This window comes from Erinaceus europaeus, chromosome 13 (assembly GCF_950295315.1).
Source record: "Erinaceus europaeus chromosome 13, mEriEur2.1, whole genome shotgun sequence".
NCBI classification, from domain to species: Eukaryota; Metazoa; Chordata; class Mammalia; order Eulipotyphla; family Erinaceidae; genus Erinaceus; species Erinaceus europaeus.
Genome location: NC_080174.1, coordinates 80,908,241 through 80,922,871, shown reverse-complemented (window position 1 = coordinate 80,922,871; position 14,631 = coordinate 80,908,241). Strand labels below are relative to the sequence as shown.

General features: G+C 41.5%; 1 protein-coding gene across 6 annotated transcripts in view; it reads left to right on the top strand.

Annotated features, from left to right (window-relative positions):
* The window catches only part of NFIA (nuclear factor I A), a 482,852-nt gene that overhangs the window by 438,571 nt on the left and 29,650 nt on the right, over window positions 1-14,631 (top strand). For 4 of the 6 annotated variants that reach the window (XM_060206322.1, XM_007522725.3, XM_016187975.2 and 1 more), the window contains one exon: window positions 1,893-1,984. The exons of the other annotated variants lie outside the window; for them this stretch is intronic. In XM_060206322.1, coding sequence (XP_060062305.1) covers window positions 1,893-1,984 — 92 coding nt within the window. The remainder of the gene's footprint in view (window positions 1-1,892; window positions 1,985-14,631) is intronic. 6 annotated transcript variants of the gene reach the window in all.

The following is a 14,631-nucleotide window of genomic DNA, read 5'->3' as shown; positions in this document are numbered from 1 at the left end:
TTAAGAGCAGGTGGCACAAAATGCAAGGACCGGCGTAAGGATCCCGGTTCAAGCCCCCGGCTCCCCACCTACAGGGGAGTTGCATCATAGGCAGTGAAGCAGGTCTGCAGGTGTCTATCTTTCCCTCTCTCTGTCTTCCCCTCCTCTCTCCATTTTTCTCTGTCCTATCCAACAACGACACCATCAGTGACAACAACAATAATAATAACCACAACAATAAAACAACAAGGGCAACAAAAGGGAATAAATAAATACTTTAAAAAAGGAGAATATTCTCTCAAGACTATTCAGCACATCAAAATAAAGCAGTGGGCCCAGTGGAACAATTAGCAATAAGTGTTTTACAGAGATTATATTTAAAAATTGTATTGCATTATATATCCCACCATATGCAGAATGGCTAAATGCAGAAATATTTTTTCACATCTATCCAACTTAATATGACATAAATTGAGTCAGGGAAGAAATTAGTAGAGACATGCTGCTAGATAATATAACACATGGAGGTTATTTATTTTATAATGCCATTATAGCACAAATCCTGCTGCAACGAAAAGTTTCTTATTATCAGATTTTTAAGACCCTTGTGTTCACATTACTCAAAGCCAGGTTAACATAGCCATGCCACATGACTGTTACAGTTCTATCTGGGTAATTTGGTTCTTGCCAAAGATAACCAACCAGTATGACTTGGGCCAGATTAACAGGAAGTTTATCCCGAGATTTGTTGGATATGGAGAATACGAAATGTGAGCAGTTATGGGTAAAGCAGGAAAAACATGAGCAGCAGATATGCCAACAACCAGAAAACAGCCGGCAGAAGAACTGAGTGTTGTGCCTCTAATTGTTTTGAAGATTCGCAAATCCTTTCCAGCTAGTCCCGCCACCACCCCCCCCCAAAAAAAACAAGCTTTTTAAAATAAGGATTGTTAAGCAGTTTGAAATTAAGAAATCGTATATTGCTTAAAAAGTGATTTTTTTAAAAAATCTAATGCATAGAACTAATGTGAATAGATCCCTGCAGTCTGGGATCAAGAAACAAATTGCAGGACACACACACACAAAGAAAAAAAAAAAAAAAAACAGTGTCTGGAGTTTATAAGTCAATGAATTGTCAAAGTCACTGAATTTTTTCTCACTATGGTGAAGCTCTTTAATACAGATTAAAAACAACAACAGCAATAAAACTTCCATGTGCTATGAAAGGATAGGAATTGAAGTATGATATTTAAAAGTTCCATGTGATGTTCTGACTGACATAGGGTTATAGCTTTTATTCCTAACAGGAGAATTCTAGGAGAGAAAGAATACAAATGTTAATATTTTAAGCACATTTTGTGCATCATAAAATTCAATTGGGCCTTTAATGGCAACCTGTTCTAGATAGCCTTCTACCTCCTCTCTGGAGAATCTGTTAATTTCCTCTTTAAAGACTCTTCTTCAGTATTTAACCATAGAGACATAGGAATATGTCATGATAGTTAGAAGTATAACATAATGAAAAAGCAGGGTTGCAAATGAACTGCTCCCCCCCATCTAACTCCTCCTTTTCCTGTGCTCTAAAAGACTACCAGAGCTTTTTCTGACCCCCACAGTCCGCGTTTAACTCAGAAAATACACTCTGCGAGTGCTCTGTTGCATGTTCTAATATGTACGATAGAAGCAGAGGCAGAGACATCGTTTTATTCCAACAGTCTTTGGAAGCCAGTCCCCCACCCCTTCCCCTTGACTGTCTAAAGTGCCCCTTGCTAGCCAGATCCCTTTTGCTAGCTCCAGTGTTCGCACATTTCCTTGTTAATCAGCTGCGTAGACTCGGGACTGTGCGTTTTGGTGTTGTTTGTGTGTGCAATCTCGTGCTGCTTCCTGAACGCATGTGTCCCTTCCCTTCACAGCCTACTCGACACCCAGCACCTCCCCCGCAAACCGATTCGTCAGTGTTGGACCACGGGATCCAAGCTTTGTAAATATTCCTCAACAGACACAGGTGGGCCGCTCTCATCTTTTCTGTATGTGGTGCAGCTTGTTTTTATTCCTCAGGTGCCCTGTAACTGCCTTTCAGCGTACCGTCAGCATAACAGGCTGCCCTTTCCCCCACCCTTGTCTGGCCCCTTTTTCTTTCAGACCCCACCTGGTCCCTTCCCTTGTGTTCTCAACAGTCCTGGGTGTGTGGGGTGGGGGGAAATGTTGCCTGGAATTTTTGTTTCTGGTATTGGGCGGGGGGAGCTCTTTTGTGCCAGAGCTGTTTTCACTCGGAGAAGAAAAGTTTCTTTCTAATGCTAGAGAGGCTGTCTCCCCTCTTGGAGGATTTCATATCTCTCTGCATGCATTTTTGACCCCAGGATTTCTCCACTTGAAAAGTTAGCTCTGTGAAGGCTAAAAGCATGGGGGGGAGGGGGGAGGGAGGGTTGCCAGCCACTTGTCTGTGTTTATCGTGGGGGAGTCCCCAGGAACCTGTTAGACAAAAGGCCAAGAATTTCTGAATCCTGTTATGTTGCAGGTAGTGGTGCCAGTAATAGATGTTTGTCACAGCTGTGCTAGCCTCCCAGAAGCGAGGTGCTGTGGGAAAGGGGACACGTGTGTGAATATACTGGCATATTTGGGGGGTGGGCAGTGGAACAGTCAGCCAGGATAGCGGGTGCTTGGGGTTTTTTTTTTCCATAGATAGTTGTGTTCTGTGGAAGTATAGGCCAAGGCAGGGGGCAGGGGGGAAGTTTTCAGTTTTGAAATAGTTGCCAGAGCACTGAGAAATAATGAAAGACTTTTTTGGGTTCAAAGGTAATGGATGAAGAGATAGAGATTTGCTAAGTCGAATTAAACTCCAGTTTCAGAAAGAAGAAAACTCTCCAGGCTGGGCGGTGGCACACCTGGTTAGCGCACATGTTACAATGCTCAAGGACTTGGGTTCGAGCCCCCAGACTCCACCTGCAAGGGGAAAGCTACGTGAATAGTGAGGCAGGTGTCTTCTCTGTCTCTCTTCTCCCTTTCTATCACCCACTTCCCTCTCAGTTTCTGACTGTCTCTGTTCAATGAGTAAAGATAATAAATTTTAAAAAGAAAAGAAAATTCTGGTTTCCTAATTGGCACATGACGGTATCTGATCATAATGGACATAAAGAGGGATTTTTCTCTGAAAGGCTTCCACACAGTGTATGAAAATATACTCAGAAATAATCTATGCCTATGCTGGGGTATGTAGTCTCCAGATACCTAATTTATAGCTGTTTATCTTTATTTGTAAGACAATGACCAGGTGCTCATGAATGAGAAAGATTTGCCTTCTTGGGTCCATTTGCTCTGTGTAGAGCGTCTTGGTTTATAGCTATGTCGACAGCACAGTTTAAACTGCATTGCTTCCTTACACTGAAGCAGGGTCACAGAAAGTACAGGCTCAGAGGCAGCTGGGAGGAGAGCTGGAGGGGAAAGGGGCGGGGAGTTAACTCTTGAATTTCCCACTTTTTAGTCTCTTCTGAAACTGGCTTCTATTTGACATCTGGGATTAAGGTCTCTTATTCAGTACTTCTCATAAATTGTTCAGCTTTATTAAAGCTTATTTTCCTGTATCTTCAAATAGTCAACTGGTGATTTTAAAGGTGAATACTGACCTCACATGCTCTAAAGTGAAAGATCTATATTTCATCCTGTACTTTTGGCTCTTGTGTTCAAGTTCTGTGGGAGGAGAGAACTAGTGACGGTGGCCCTAAATTGGATGGTTGTTTTTCCTCAAAGCACCAGTGCTCAGGTTACTTCATTAAGAGCCTCAAAAACACAGCCTTGAAACGTACTTTTGTATCTTACATTGTGTCTTTTACATAAGCTGTGGTTCACATCCCTGAAATTGTATCCTGTGCTCCATTCAATTTGTTTCTCTATAATCAAAACATGTTATAGTCTTATATGCCTTTGTTTCACAAACACTTTGTCTAGCCCAGAAAGTGAGTCTTCATGATGTTAACCACAAAAATTCAGTTCTTAAAAATCCAGATTTTCTACGCATCTGGATGAATGATGTCATGGAGATAAAATATTGACATCTGGAACTGAATTTTTTTTGGTTTCTGTTAAATACTTGGCATCCTAGGGACAGCAGCTTAAATGTTTCTTATCACAGCAACACCTGTCACATTTGGCTTTTAAAAAAACAGTCATTACCCAAGTATCTTATGAGAAACTATGCTACTAGAGTCTAAGTATAAATATCTAATCTGAGATTAAAAATTGTGTGCTCCACACATCTGAGCTTTAAAATGTGCAAACAACTCTTTTAGGGAAGGTACTTTATTGGAACTTTTTCAAGTATTAGGCATATATATATATATATATATATATATATATATATATATATATATGTAACATATTTAATGATAAACTTTTAAAATAAGTTTATTTTTGGTTTTTACCGTGAAGACAATCACTGGGGCTTGGCTCCTGCACGAGTCCTCCATGAGTCATGTTGCTTTTTATTTGCCCTTATGAAAGGAGAGAAAGGGGAGGGGGAGAGAGACAGAGACACAGAGAGAGAGGGAGAGAGAGAGACACCCTGAGACCTGTGGTACTCCTGCATCACTTAGGAATTTTCTTCCCTTGCAGGTGGGGGGTGAGGTCTTAAACTTCAATCCTAGTAACATGTAAACTCATCACCTGTTCCCTAAAATAAGTCACTGTTTTTGAGAGGAAATTAGTTTGAAAGAGGAATTTTTTTTTTCCAGAAAAATTTTAAGATGCAATTTGAACATGTTCTATAGGTAAGTAATTTCTTGGGCAACCTTACATTTTTCTACATTGCGCACATGTTACAGTGCACAAGAACCTGGGTTTGAGCCCCCGGGCCCCACCTGTAGGGGAAAAACTTTGTGAGTGGTGAAGCAAGTCTGCAGTTCTCTCTATCTCTCTCTCCCTTTCTATCTCCCCTCCTCCTCCCAATTTCTGGCTGTCTGTATCCAATAAATAAATAAAGATTATAAAATATTTTTTTTAAAAGGGCTGGGTGGTGGCATACCTGGTTGAGTACACATGTTTTTTTTCCACATTGATACTTATTTTCTAAATAGGACATGAAATTTGCTAATTGAATTAACAGGAAATTTTTTTCTAGGAAAAATATTTTTGCTTAACCTTATTTAACACCAAAGTTTTATTTTCTACTATTGCAAAAGTAAATTAAATTAATAAATAAAAAGCCAAGTCTCCCAACAAGATATTGAAGCTTTATAAGTACAAAAAAAGGGAGTCGGGCTGTAACGCAGCGGGTTAAGCGCATATGGCTCAAAGCGCAAGGACTGGCTTAAGGATCCCAGTTCAAGTCCCCGGCTCGCCACCTGCGCTTAGCCCGCTGCGCTACCGCCCGACCCACCTCTGATAGTTTTCTTATTCTTTATCCCTCTGGGAGTATGGACCCAGGGTGCAGAAGGTGGAAGGTTCGACTTCTGTAATTGCTTCCCCACTGAACATGGGCGTTGGCAGGTCGATCCATACCTCCCAGCCTGTCTCTCTTTCGCTAGTGGGGCGGGGATCTGGGGAAGTGGGGCTCTAAGACACATTGGTGGGGTTGTCTGCCCTGGGGAGTCCGGTTGGCATCATGATAGAGTTTTTAAGTAGGCAAATTCCACTTTGTCATAAGGTCTTTCTTTACAAAGAGTTATTTGACTATCTACACGTGTATATAAACCTCTATTCATTAATCTTATGCATATTATCCAGTGAGTCCTTACAGTCATTCAGTGAGATAAGTATAATCATCTCTACTTTGTAGATATATAAACTGAGTTCTCAAAAGGTTGTTCATTTCCCTGAGCCCATAGACCAGTAAACGGCAAAACAAGATGGGGCTGAGAGAGGGTTCACTCAAGAATCCACAACTTGTCACCCTTGAACCTGGGTGTGAGCCTCAGCTACCACAGGAGATGGAGTAATTGCCACGGCATGAGATGGGAGGCCCACAAGTAGTGGCTTAGTGTCTCTCCCTGTCTCCCTCTTTTCTTCTCCTTGTCTAAAGAAAGAATGAAAGAAAATATACAGCAAGAGTTTTTCTGTTAGATTCTAAGTCTGCTTTCTTACTACTGCTATTCAAACAAGACTGCTATTCAACTGAGGAATACTTCCAGATATCCCCGACTTTTAATCTAGTATTTCATTAAAAGCTAACTATCAGTATATGTACAAACATATTGAAACGGGGGGGGGGGGGTTGGGCAGTGGCACACCAGCTTAAGCGCGTTAATATGAAATGCAAGGACCTCCCTCTCTATCTTCCCCTTCCCTCTCAATTTCTCTCTGTCCTATCCAAAAAAAAAAAAATAGCCACAGGAGCAGAGGATTTGTAGTGCAGGCACAGAGCCCCAGCAGTAACCCTGGAGGCTAAATAAATAAATAAACAAAATAACTAAAGGTATTGAGAGCAAAGCCTCAAAGATTATCCGTGAACCTATGCTCTTAGTTGCATTGTTCACAATAACCAAAAAAGGAGGAAGCATCATGAGCGTTCAACGAATAAATATATAGATCATCTTAACCTGTCATACAATAGTATTCAAATTTAAAAGGAAGGAAATTTTACAATATGCTGAGACATAAACCCTGAAGGCATTATGCTGAGTGAGAGAAGCCAATCACAAAAGGCCAAGTCCTGTATGATTTCATTTTTTTGAGATACCTAGAGCTGTCAGGTTCAAAGTAACAGAAAGTAAAATGCTGGGTGCCAGGGTCTTTGGAGAAGACAGGGTAATGAGCTATTGTTTAATAGCTATATTGCTTCCATTTTGCCAGAAGAAAAGCATTCGAGAGGTGGACAGTAATATTGATTGCACAAAAATGTGCCTAGAGCGAGTAAGTCAACTTAAAATGGTTAAGATCATAAATTTATGTTGTGTGTATTTTACCACAATTTTTAAAATGTAGTAATTAGGTAAGCCCTAACAGCCCTAACCCCTTCCTTCCTTTCTTCTGTCTTTTCTTCCTTCCTTCCTTTTATTTATTGGATAGAAACAGCCAGAAATATAGAGGGTAAGGGGAAGTAGAGAGGAAGAGAGACAGAGAGACACCTGCAGCACAGCTTCACCACTTGCAAAGCTTTCCCTCTGCAGCAGAGGTGGGGACCTGGTCTTGAGCCCAAGTACTTAAGCACTGTAGCATGTGCACTCAACCAAGTGTGCCACCACCGGGTCCCTTGTTTCCTTTCCTTTTTTTAACACCAGATTTATTGCTGGAGCTCAGTGCCTCCACTGTCTTTTTTGATTGATAGAGACAAATAGACATAAGGGGGGGAGAGGGGGAAAAAAAGAGACACCTGCAGCACTGTCCCACTGTTTGTAAAGATGGGACCTGTGGCTTAAACCCAGGTCCTCACACATGGTCAGTGTGTTCTGCTAGATGCACCACTGCCTGGCCCCTACCCTTTTACCATTTTTTTAAAAAAAATTTTATTATCTTTATTTGTTTATTGGATAGAGACAGCTAGAAATTGAGAGGGAAGGGGGAGATAGAGAGGGAGAGAGACAGAGGGACACCTGCAGCCCTGCTTCACCACTTGTGAAGCTTTCCCCCTGCAGGTAGGGACTGGGGGCTCAATCTGGGTTCTTGCTCATGATAACATGTGCACTCAACCAGTTGTGCCACCACCTGGCCCCCATTTTCCCTTTTAAAAGTCTAAAATTCTGTAATGATTTTTTTTTCAAGAAAATCTTGTGTTTTTTTTTAAGCAGAATACACCATACATATGTGTTAACCTCTGTAAAAGCACTAATCTTCATGCCTGACACAAAGCAGGTACTCAGCATATATTGGTTGCATCTCCATGATACACAACAAAGTTAGAAATAATGACTTTTTCTTATTACAGTCACAATACATATTAATTGTGGGAAATACAAATGGGAAAAATAATAAAAAGCCCTTGTATTCCTACTGTTAACATTTCTATATAAATTCATCCAGACTCTCTGGATTGCACACAAATATATCGCAAAAATGAGATCATATTATACACACAGTTTAGTAGCCTGCTGTTTCTCCCCTAGCAATGCATTATAGCCTTCTTTCCATGTAAATTGGAAAAATTGAATATTGGCTTTTATTGTACCGATTCATCATCTGTAATGATTGGTAGGGAAAGATAACACGGATAATTGAAAGCCATTTTTCCTCCTTCTTCCCTTCCAGTCTGTGTTTTTTCTCCAGAGAATTCTTCCCTTCACGGAGACAGAATTGCCTTGAGCTAGTTTTCATTCAAACTACCTTCCAGTTGCGTTGTATGTCTCCCCCCCCCCCCAACTTCCATTCTGCTGAGACATTCTTGCCAAGTTATCTATCCTGTTCTGTCTTATTTGTCGGCTCCTTTTGCTCCTATCATTATTTGCTTCTTACCCTCCTCCTCCTCCTCCATTTTGTGACTCATGGCTAACATGTGAGGTGGAGAGAGACACCTCCAAGCACTCTTTATAGCACTCTCTAGTCTGAGAGACTCTGGTCACTCATCTCACCTGTATTTCTTGTGTTTCAATATTCAGTTGATATTAACATAGAAAGAAGTCTCTGGGGCATAGAATATTTACTCCACTTTGGACACTGTTAATGTTCCTTGCACGCCTACAAGATGATATAATAGAGAACACACATTGTCTCGAATAGCAGAAAGTCAATGGCCATTTCAATTGCATCCCATAATTTAATCTGATCCTTGAAAACGAGAGCCATTAAGAGGAGGCACTTATTTAGAGGGGGAAAAAAGTTAATATTTCATCATCAGGTAATAAATAGAAATACCAATTTCTACACAGACGGATTGAGCAAAGGACTCATTTTGATTCAGGTTCTAGTTTAATCAGGATGTTCAAATAAAATGCTTAACCTGCAGAACTCCAATGAAGACTAATTCTTTAAAATGAAAAATGAGTGCAAACAATATTAAAAACAGGCATTTCTACCCTGCCACCCAAATCTATCACTGCTCTCTGCATTAACAGAACTGTGGTGTCTGAAATGCTATTTAAAACCAAATTACCATTTGGGTTATTAGAAGAATCGCTTGGCATGGCATGGGCCTGATTTGTTGACAAAAAGGCACAGGTGCTGTACCCTTTGCTTAATAAATCATTTAGCTGCCTGACTTGCAAGCCGTGTGACTGCCTTTGCCTCATGAAATTTACAAATGTATGTACAAGCCACACACTTCACTGTGCCGGAAACCGGCTGATCTGGAGAGGTTCCTGCATAGCTTAAGCTATGGGCATGGCCCACATTGTCTGCCCTTCACTGGGGTTACACAATGAGCCTGGGAGGGTGGCAGAGATGGGAAGCATGTCTGTCTAGTGCCATTGTCTACCATATTTCTAAAAGTCTCCCTTGGGCAATCTGAAAAACTTCTCAAGTTCCTTTCTTCAAGCACTCTCTGATTCCTACTATGTTCCCAACACCCACGGGATTCAGAGAGTAACAGTTGTCCTTCAGTTGTTCAAAGTCAAATAGAGGAAACCATCATAAAAATAATAATAATAATAGTGATGACAGTAAGCACAATACTAATTAAGCAATATGTTACCAGTTACAGGGAAGATTTGCCTTCGAAGCTTCAGAACTACTGTGTTGGGTGTAAGAACTTTTCAGCTGGGGAGACAACATGATGGTTATGCAAAAGACTTTCAAGCCTGAGGCTCGCAAAGTCCCAGCTTCAGTCCCTAGCACCACCATAAGCCAGAGCTCAACAGTGCTCTGGTAGCTCTCTCTGTGTATCTTTCTCTCTGTATCCCTCTTTGACTAAAAATAAATAAAATATTTTTTTTTAAAAAAAGAACTTTTCAAAAGGTGGAAGGAGAAGAAAAGACTTGTTTCTGATTTTTTAAAATGTTTTACCTTAATTTTTCAGCTTCTAGGTTTTACCCACCTCGCTGTGCACTGATAGATAAGGCATTCACCCATCCTTCTTCTCTAGACCAGACAGAATAAGTTAAAATCCTTTCCTGCTGCCAGTATGTTAGTCAGTAACCCCCTCCCTTCTCTTCATTTCTAAAAAAATGTCCCCTTCTTAGGTACTTTCCTTGACCCTCAACACCAAACTCACTTGAACTTGCACTAAGCACCCCCTGTGTGTCTCGGTTTTTGTGGTTGTTATTTTTTTTCACTAATATTTCTAGTCTGACTTATTAGCTGTAAAACGATTGGGGATAGGCATGGTGTGTGTGTGTGTGTGTGTGTGTGTGTGTGTGTGTGTGTGGTGTGTACTGTATAGTGTGTGTACACATGTACTTCCTTTGCTTGTTTTGGAACTAAATTCCATATAAAAGCGGAGAAAATATGTCATACCTAGTAAGCACTCAGTAAATAACTTCCACCATTTGATTAATGACTAGTATCTGTTTTCTGGGTTGCAAAGTATCTCCTTTACTGGATCTTAAAGCAATCCTTTGATGTAGAGAGCACCATTATTACTACCCCCACTATATAGATTTTGAAAACAGATTGAAACAAGAGAAATGGCTTTCCTGGAACCATATAACCAAGAGTCAATACAGCTGTCTCCCAGACCATTCTTCTTTCTTTTAAATATGTCCTTTGCTTACCTTCATTTGAGAGATGGAGAGAGAGAGAGAGAGGAGAGATACCACAGCACCACTCCATGATCCAGGCTGGTTCCTTTGGTGCTGTCCTTGGTCTTCATGCATGATGCTGGGGACTTGAACCCAGGGCTTATTGCATACATGGAACTCTCCTGTCCTTCTGATTCCAAATCCCAGACTCCCTTCAGAGTGTCCGTCAGGGGATGACCTATGGTAGCCTGTAAGGAATCTCATGCTGCCCTGTGGATACCTACCATCCAAATGATGGCGCTAAAGCAACTAACAAATCAGAATAGGACCCTCCTTCTGTGTCATAACCCTGTGGACTCCTCCACTGAGTATCTTCTCTGATTACATTAGAGGGCCTGATTAAACCAGGTAGGCATATCTATCCTTACTCTGTACATTTCTCCCTTTAAGCTAAATTGTGTCGGAAGGAAGAAGAGACTCTCCGAGAGAGACAAATTATCTCTGAGGTATAAGAATTGGAAGCCCATGAATGTACCCCTCAGATTTTGAAGGGGAAAGGCAGTGCATGATCATTTTTTACTCTTATGTTCTTAGCTCTATTTGTAGGTGTTGAATAGTAAGCAACACCTCTTGGAGATAAGTTACTCATGCAATCTGCTTCCCCTCCCTCTCTGCTACCATGTGCAGCAGTAAACATTCCCAGCTCCCACCTCCCACACCAACCTGTACGTTCTTGACACATTCTCTTCATATATACTTGGAAGCTGACTCACTGACAGACTACGAGACACTCTTAAAATAAAATATTTCAATACACACAACCTTTGTCTTTCATGTTTTAATTTGGCAGCACGTGTTAGACATCCTCCACCCCAGACTTCAATTCTGGAGACAGTAAGAACCTCAGTTCTCAACAGTGGTCCTCCTAGTGGTTTTTTGTTGTTGTTGTTGTTGTTGTTTGTTTGTTTCTGCTCTGTGCTTGGATTACAGTGATTCTGTTGCCAGTAGCCACAAGTGCAGACTTGGGTTTAACTTTTTAGTTTGTTTTCTACCTTGCTTCAAAAGGTCTGCTGACGTTTCTTAGTTAAAGCAAATCGGTGATTATTGAGAAAATTTAATTGTGTTCATTATGGATAGGTGCCTAGGGACCAGACTGTGGCTCACCTGCCTGGTAGACCACACATAATGCCATGGACCCAGGATCAAGCTGTAGGTCCCATCTAGCAGGTAGGAAGTTTCATGAGCAGAGGAATAATGCTGCAGGTGTCTCTCCTTTTTTTTTCTCTAATTTTTATTTATAAAATGGAAATGTTGACAAGACTATAGGTTAAGAGGGGTACAGTTCCACACAATTCCAACCACCAGAACTCTGTATCCCATCCCTTCCCTTGAAAACTTTCCTATTCTTTATCCCTCTGGCAGTATGCACCCAGGATCATTGTGGGGTGCAGAAGGTGGAAGGTCTGGCTTCTGTAATAGCTTCCCTGCTGAACATGGGCATTGACAGGTCGATCCATACTCCCAGCCTGTCTCTCTCTTTGTCTAGTGGGGCAGGGATCTGGGGAGGCAGGGCTTCAGGACACATTGGTGGGGTTGTCTGTCCAGGGAAGTCAGGTTGGCATCATGGTAGCATCTGGATTTCAGCCACCTAGTGGCTCTCCTTCTAACTTTGTCTCTCACCCAGCATCGAGAACAGCAGCCACTGGGAATGGTGGGTTGTACTGGCATCAAGTCCCAACTATCACCCTGGTGACAAAAGGAAAGAAAGAGTCCTAATAAATTACAGTTCCTCTTTTGCTTCCTTGTCTTCCAGTATTAATATAAGATCAGTAGTGATGGAGAAAGAGAGAGATTTCACAGAAATGTCAGATTTCATGAAGGAACAGGGAAAAAATTAAGGATATAGTGTATGAAATTAACCCTTGGCTTTATGGGAAAGAGAGAGAGAGAGAGTTAAGGGAGAAAGGGAGCTAAAAAAAAAAAAAAAAGATGATGCAATTCAGTAGAGAGAGGTAAGAAGCTAAGATCTGCATGTGACTCCAGCTTTACAGTGAAGTCAGAAAAGCCCAGTATCAGCAACAAAATTGCTATCAGATTTTTCAGGTCTCAAGTGGGTCTTGATAATGATTCGGAGCCATGGACGTTCCAGGGGGAACTAAGAGAAATGTGCCAAGGGAAATTTACTTGGTACCTATAGAATGATTTCTTTGAAGAACACATACCTGTTTTCATAACCTGCCTAAGCCATTTATCTGAATGATTTTAAATATGTTACAATTCACAAATCAAGTTTCTTTTCATCTATGGAAGGGTGACAATGGTAGTATCCACCTCTTAGACAAAAACCACATTAAGTGGCTTAACCTACTCTGTGTGTGTGTGTTTGTGCTTCCATCTAACAAGAAATCTGTCATTAAGAAGTGGTTAACGGGGCCAGGCAGTGGCGCATCTGGTTGAGTACACCTGTTACAGTGCACAAGGACTCAGGTTCAAACCCCTGGTCCCCACCTGCAGGAGGGATGCTGCATGAGTGGTGAAGCAGGCCTGCAGGTGTCTGTCAATTTCTCCCCCTCTTACCACCCTCTTCTCTCTCAGTTTTGCCGTCTCTATCCAATAAATAAATAAATAAATAAAGTTTTTTTTTTAAAAAAAGAAGTGGTTGGCATTATTTCAGCTGCTACTTGATGCAACAGAATCCTATACTCTAACATTCTTCTCCACCGTCCTGTCTGCTTTCTTTCTGCTTGATCGCAAAACAGCTGCTGTAGCTCCAGACATGAAGCCCAAGTCATACCCCATTACTTCTCTTCTATTAGGGAAACCAAAGCTCTGCCAACATGCCACCTAACCTGTTAGCCAATTTCTGTTTATTTCTCATTGACAAAACATTGGGTCACAATTTGACCTTTAACAGTGAAGGACTCTGGGAAAGCTAGCACAGGGTTATCGTAATTGGCTGAAAGTTATCCAGGGCCAACTATATTATATTATCTTTCCTAAATAAAGCTTCACCCTGGGCGGGGGTAGATGTGTAATGGTTATATGAAGAAATTCTCATGCCTGAGGCTCCAAAGTCCCAGGTTCTGTCCCCCACACCACCATACACCAAAGTTGAGCAGCACTCTGGTCAAAAAAAAAAAAAGTGGGGGGATGGGCAGGTGATAGTGCACCTGGTTGAGAGCACAGGTTACAATGCACAAGAACCTGGGTTTAGGTTCGATTCCCCGGTCCCCCGCCTACAAGAGGGAAAGCTAGGTGGTGGTGAAGCAGTGCTGCAGGTGTCTCTCTGTTTCCTTCTCCCCCTCTCAATTTCTGGCTGTCTCTAGCCAATCAGTAAATAAAAATAATTAAAAATATTTTTTTAAAAATTAAAGTTTCACCCAAAAAGAAGGCAAAAATATAGAGGGTAGACTATTAAAGTATGTACCACAGTCTTTCCCCCCCTTTTGTAAAAAAAAAATTATTTATTCCCTTTGTTGTTTTATTGTTGTAGTTATTATTGTTGTTGTAATTGTTAGATAGGACAGAGAGAAATGGAGAGAGGAGGGGAAGACAGAGAAAGGGAGAGAAAGACAGACACCTGTAGACCTGCTTCACCGCCTGTGAGGTGACTCCCCTGCAGGTGGGAAGCCGGGGACTTGAACCAGGATCCTTACGCTGGTCCTTGCACATTGTGCTACCTGTGCTTAATCCTCTTTTTCCCCTTTTGCCTGATAGGTTGTATGCATTTTTCAGCACCTGTTGTTAAACTTAACCCCCCCACCACTGATGTTTGTCTTCTTTCAGTGCTTTTCCTCCATACCCGTTCTGCGCATGCCTAGGAAACCTGTGTGCTGTGTGCATCTATATACGCTCAGTCTCCTTTCTGCCCATGGTTGCAGTTCAGCGTTTGGGCAGAAAGACTAAAATTTTGTCCAGACTGGATCCCACTGGGCTGAGTCAAGCTTCTCCTGGGAAACCAGGACTCTGAAATGGCTGAGTTGGAGTGTCCTCTCTGTGCCCCTCAGGTGTTTATCAAACAGTCAGCAATGGGTTCTGGGTTTCTCTTTTATGACTTGGAACCAGATGCTTCCTTTGCAAAAGAAAAGAGCCTCTTGTTATGCTGAGCTCAAGT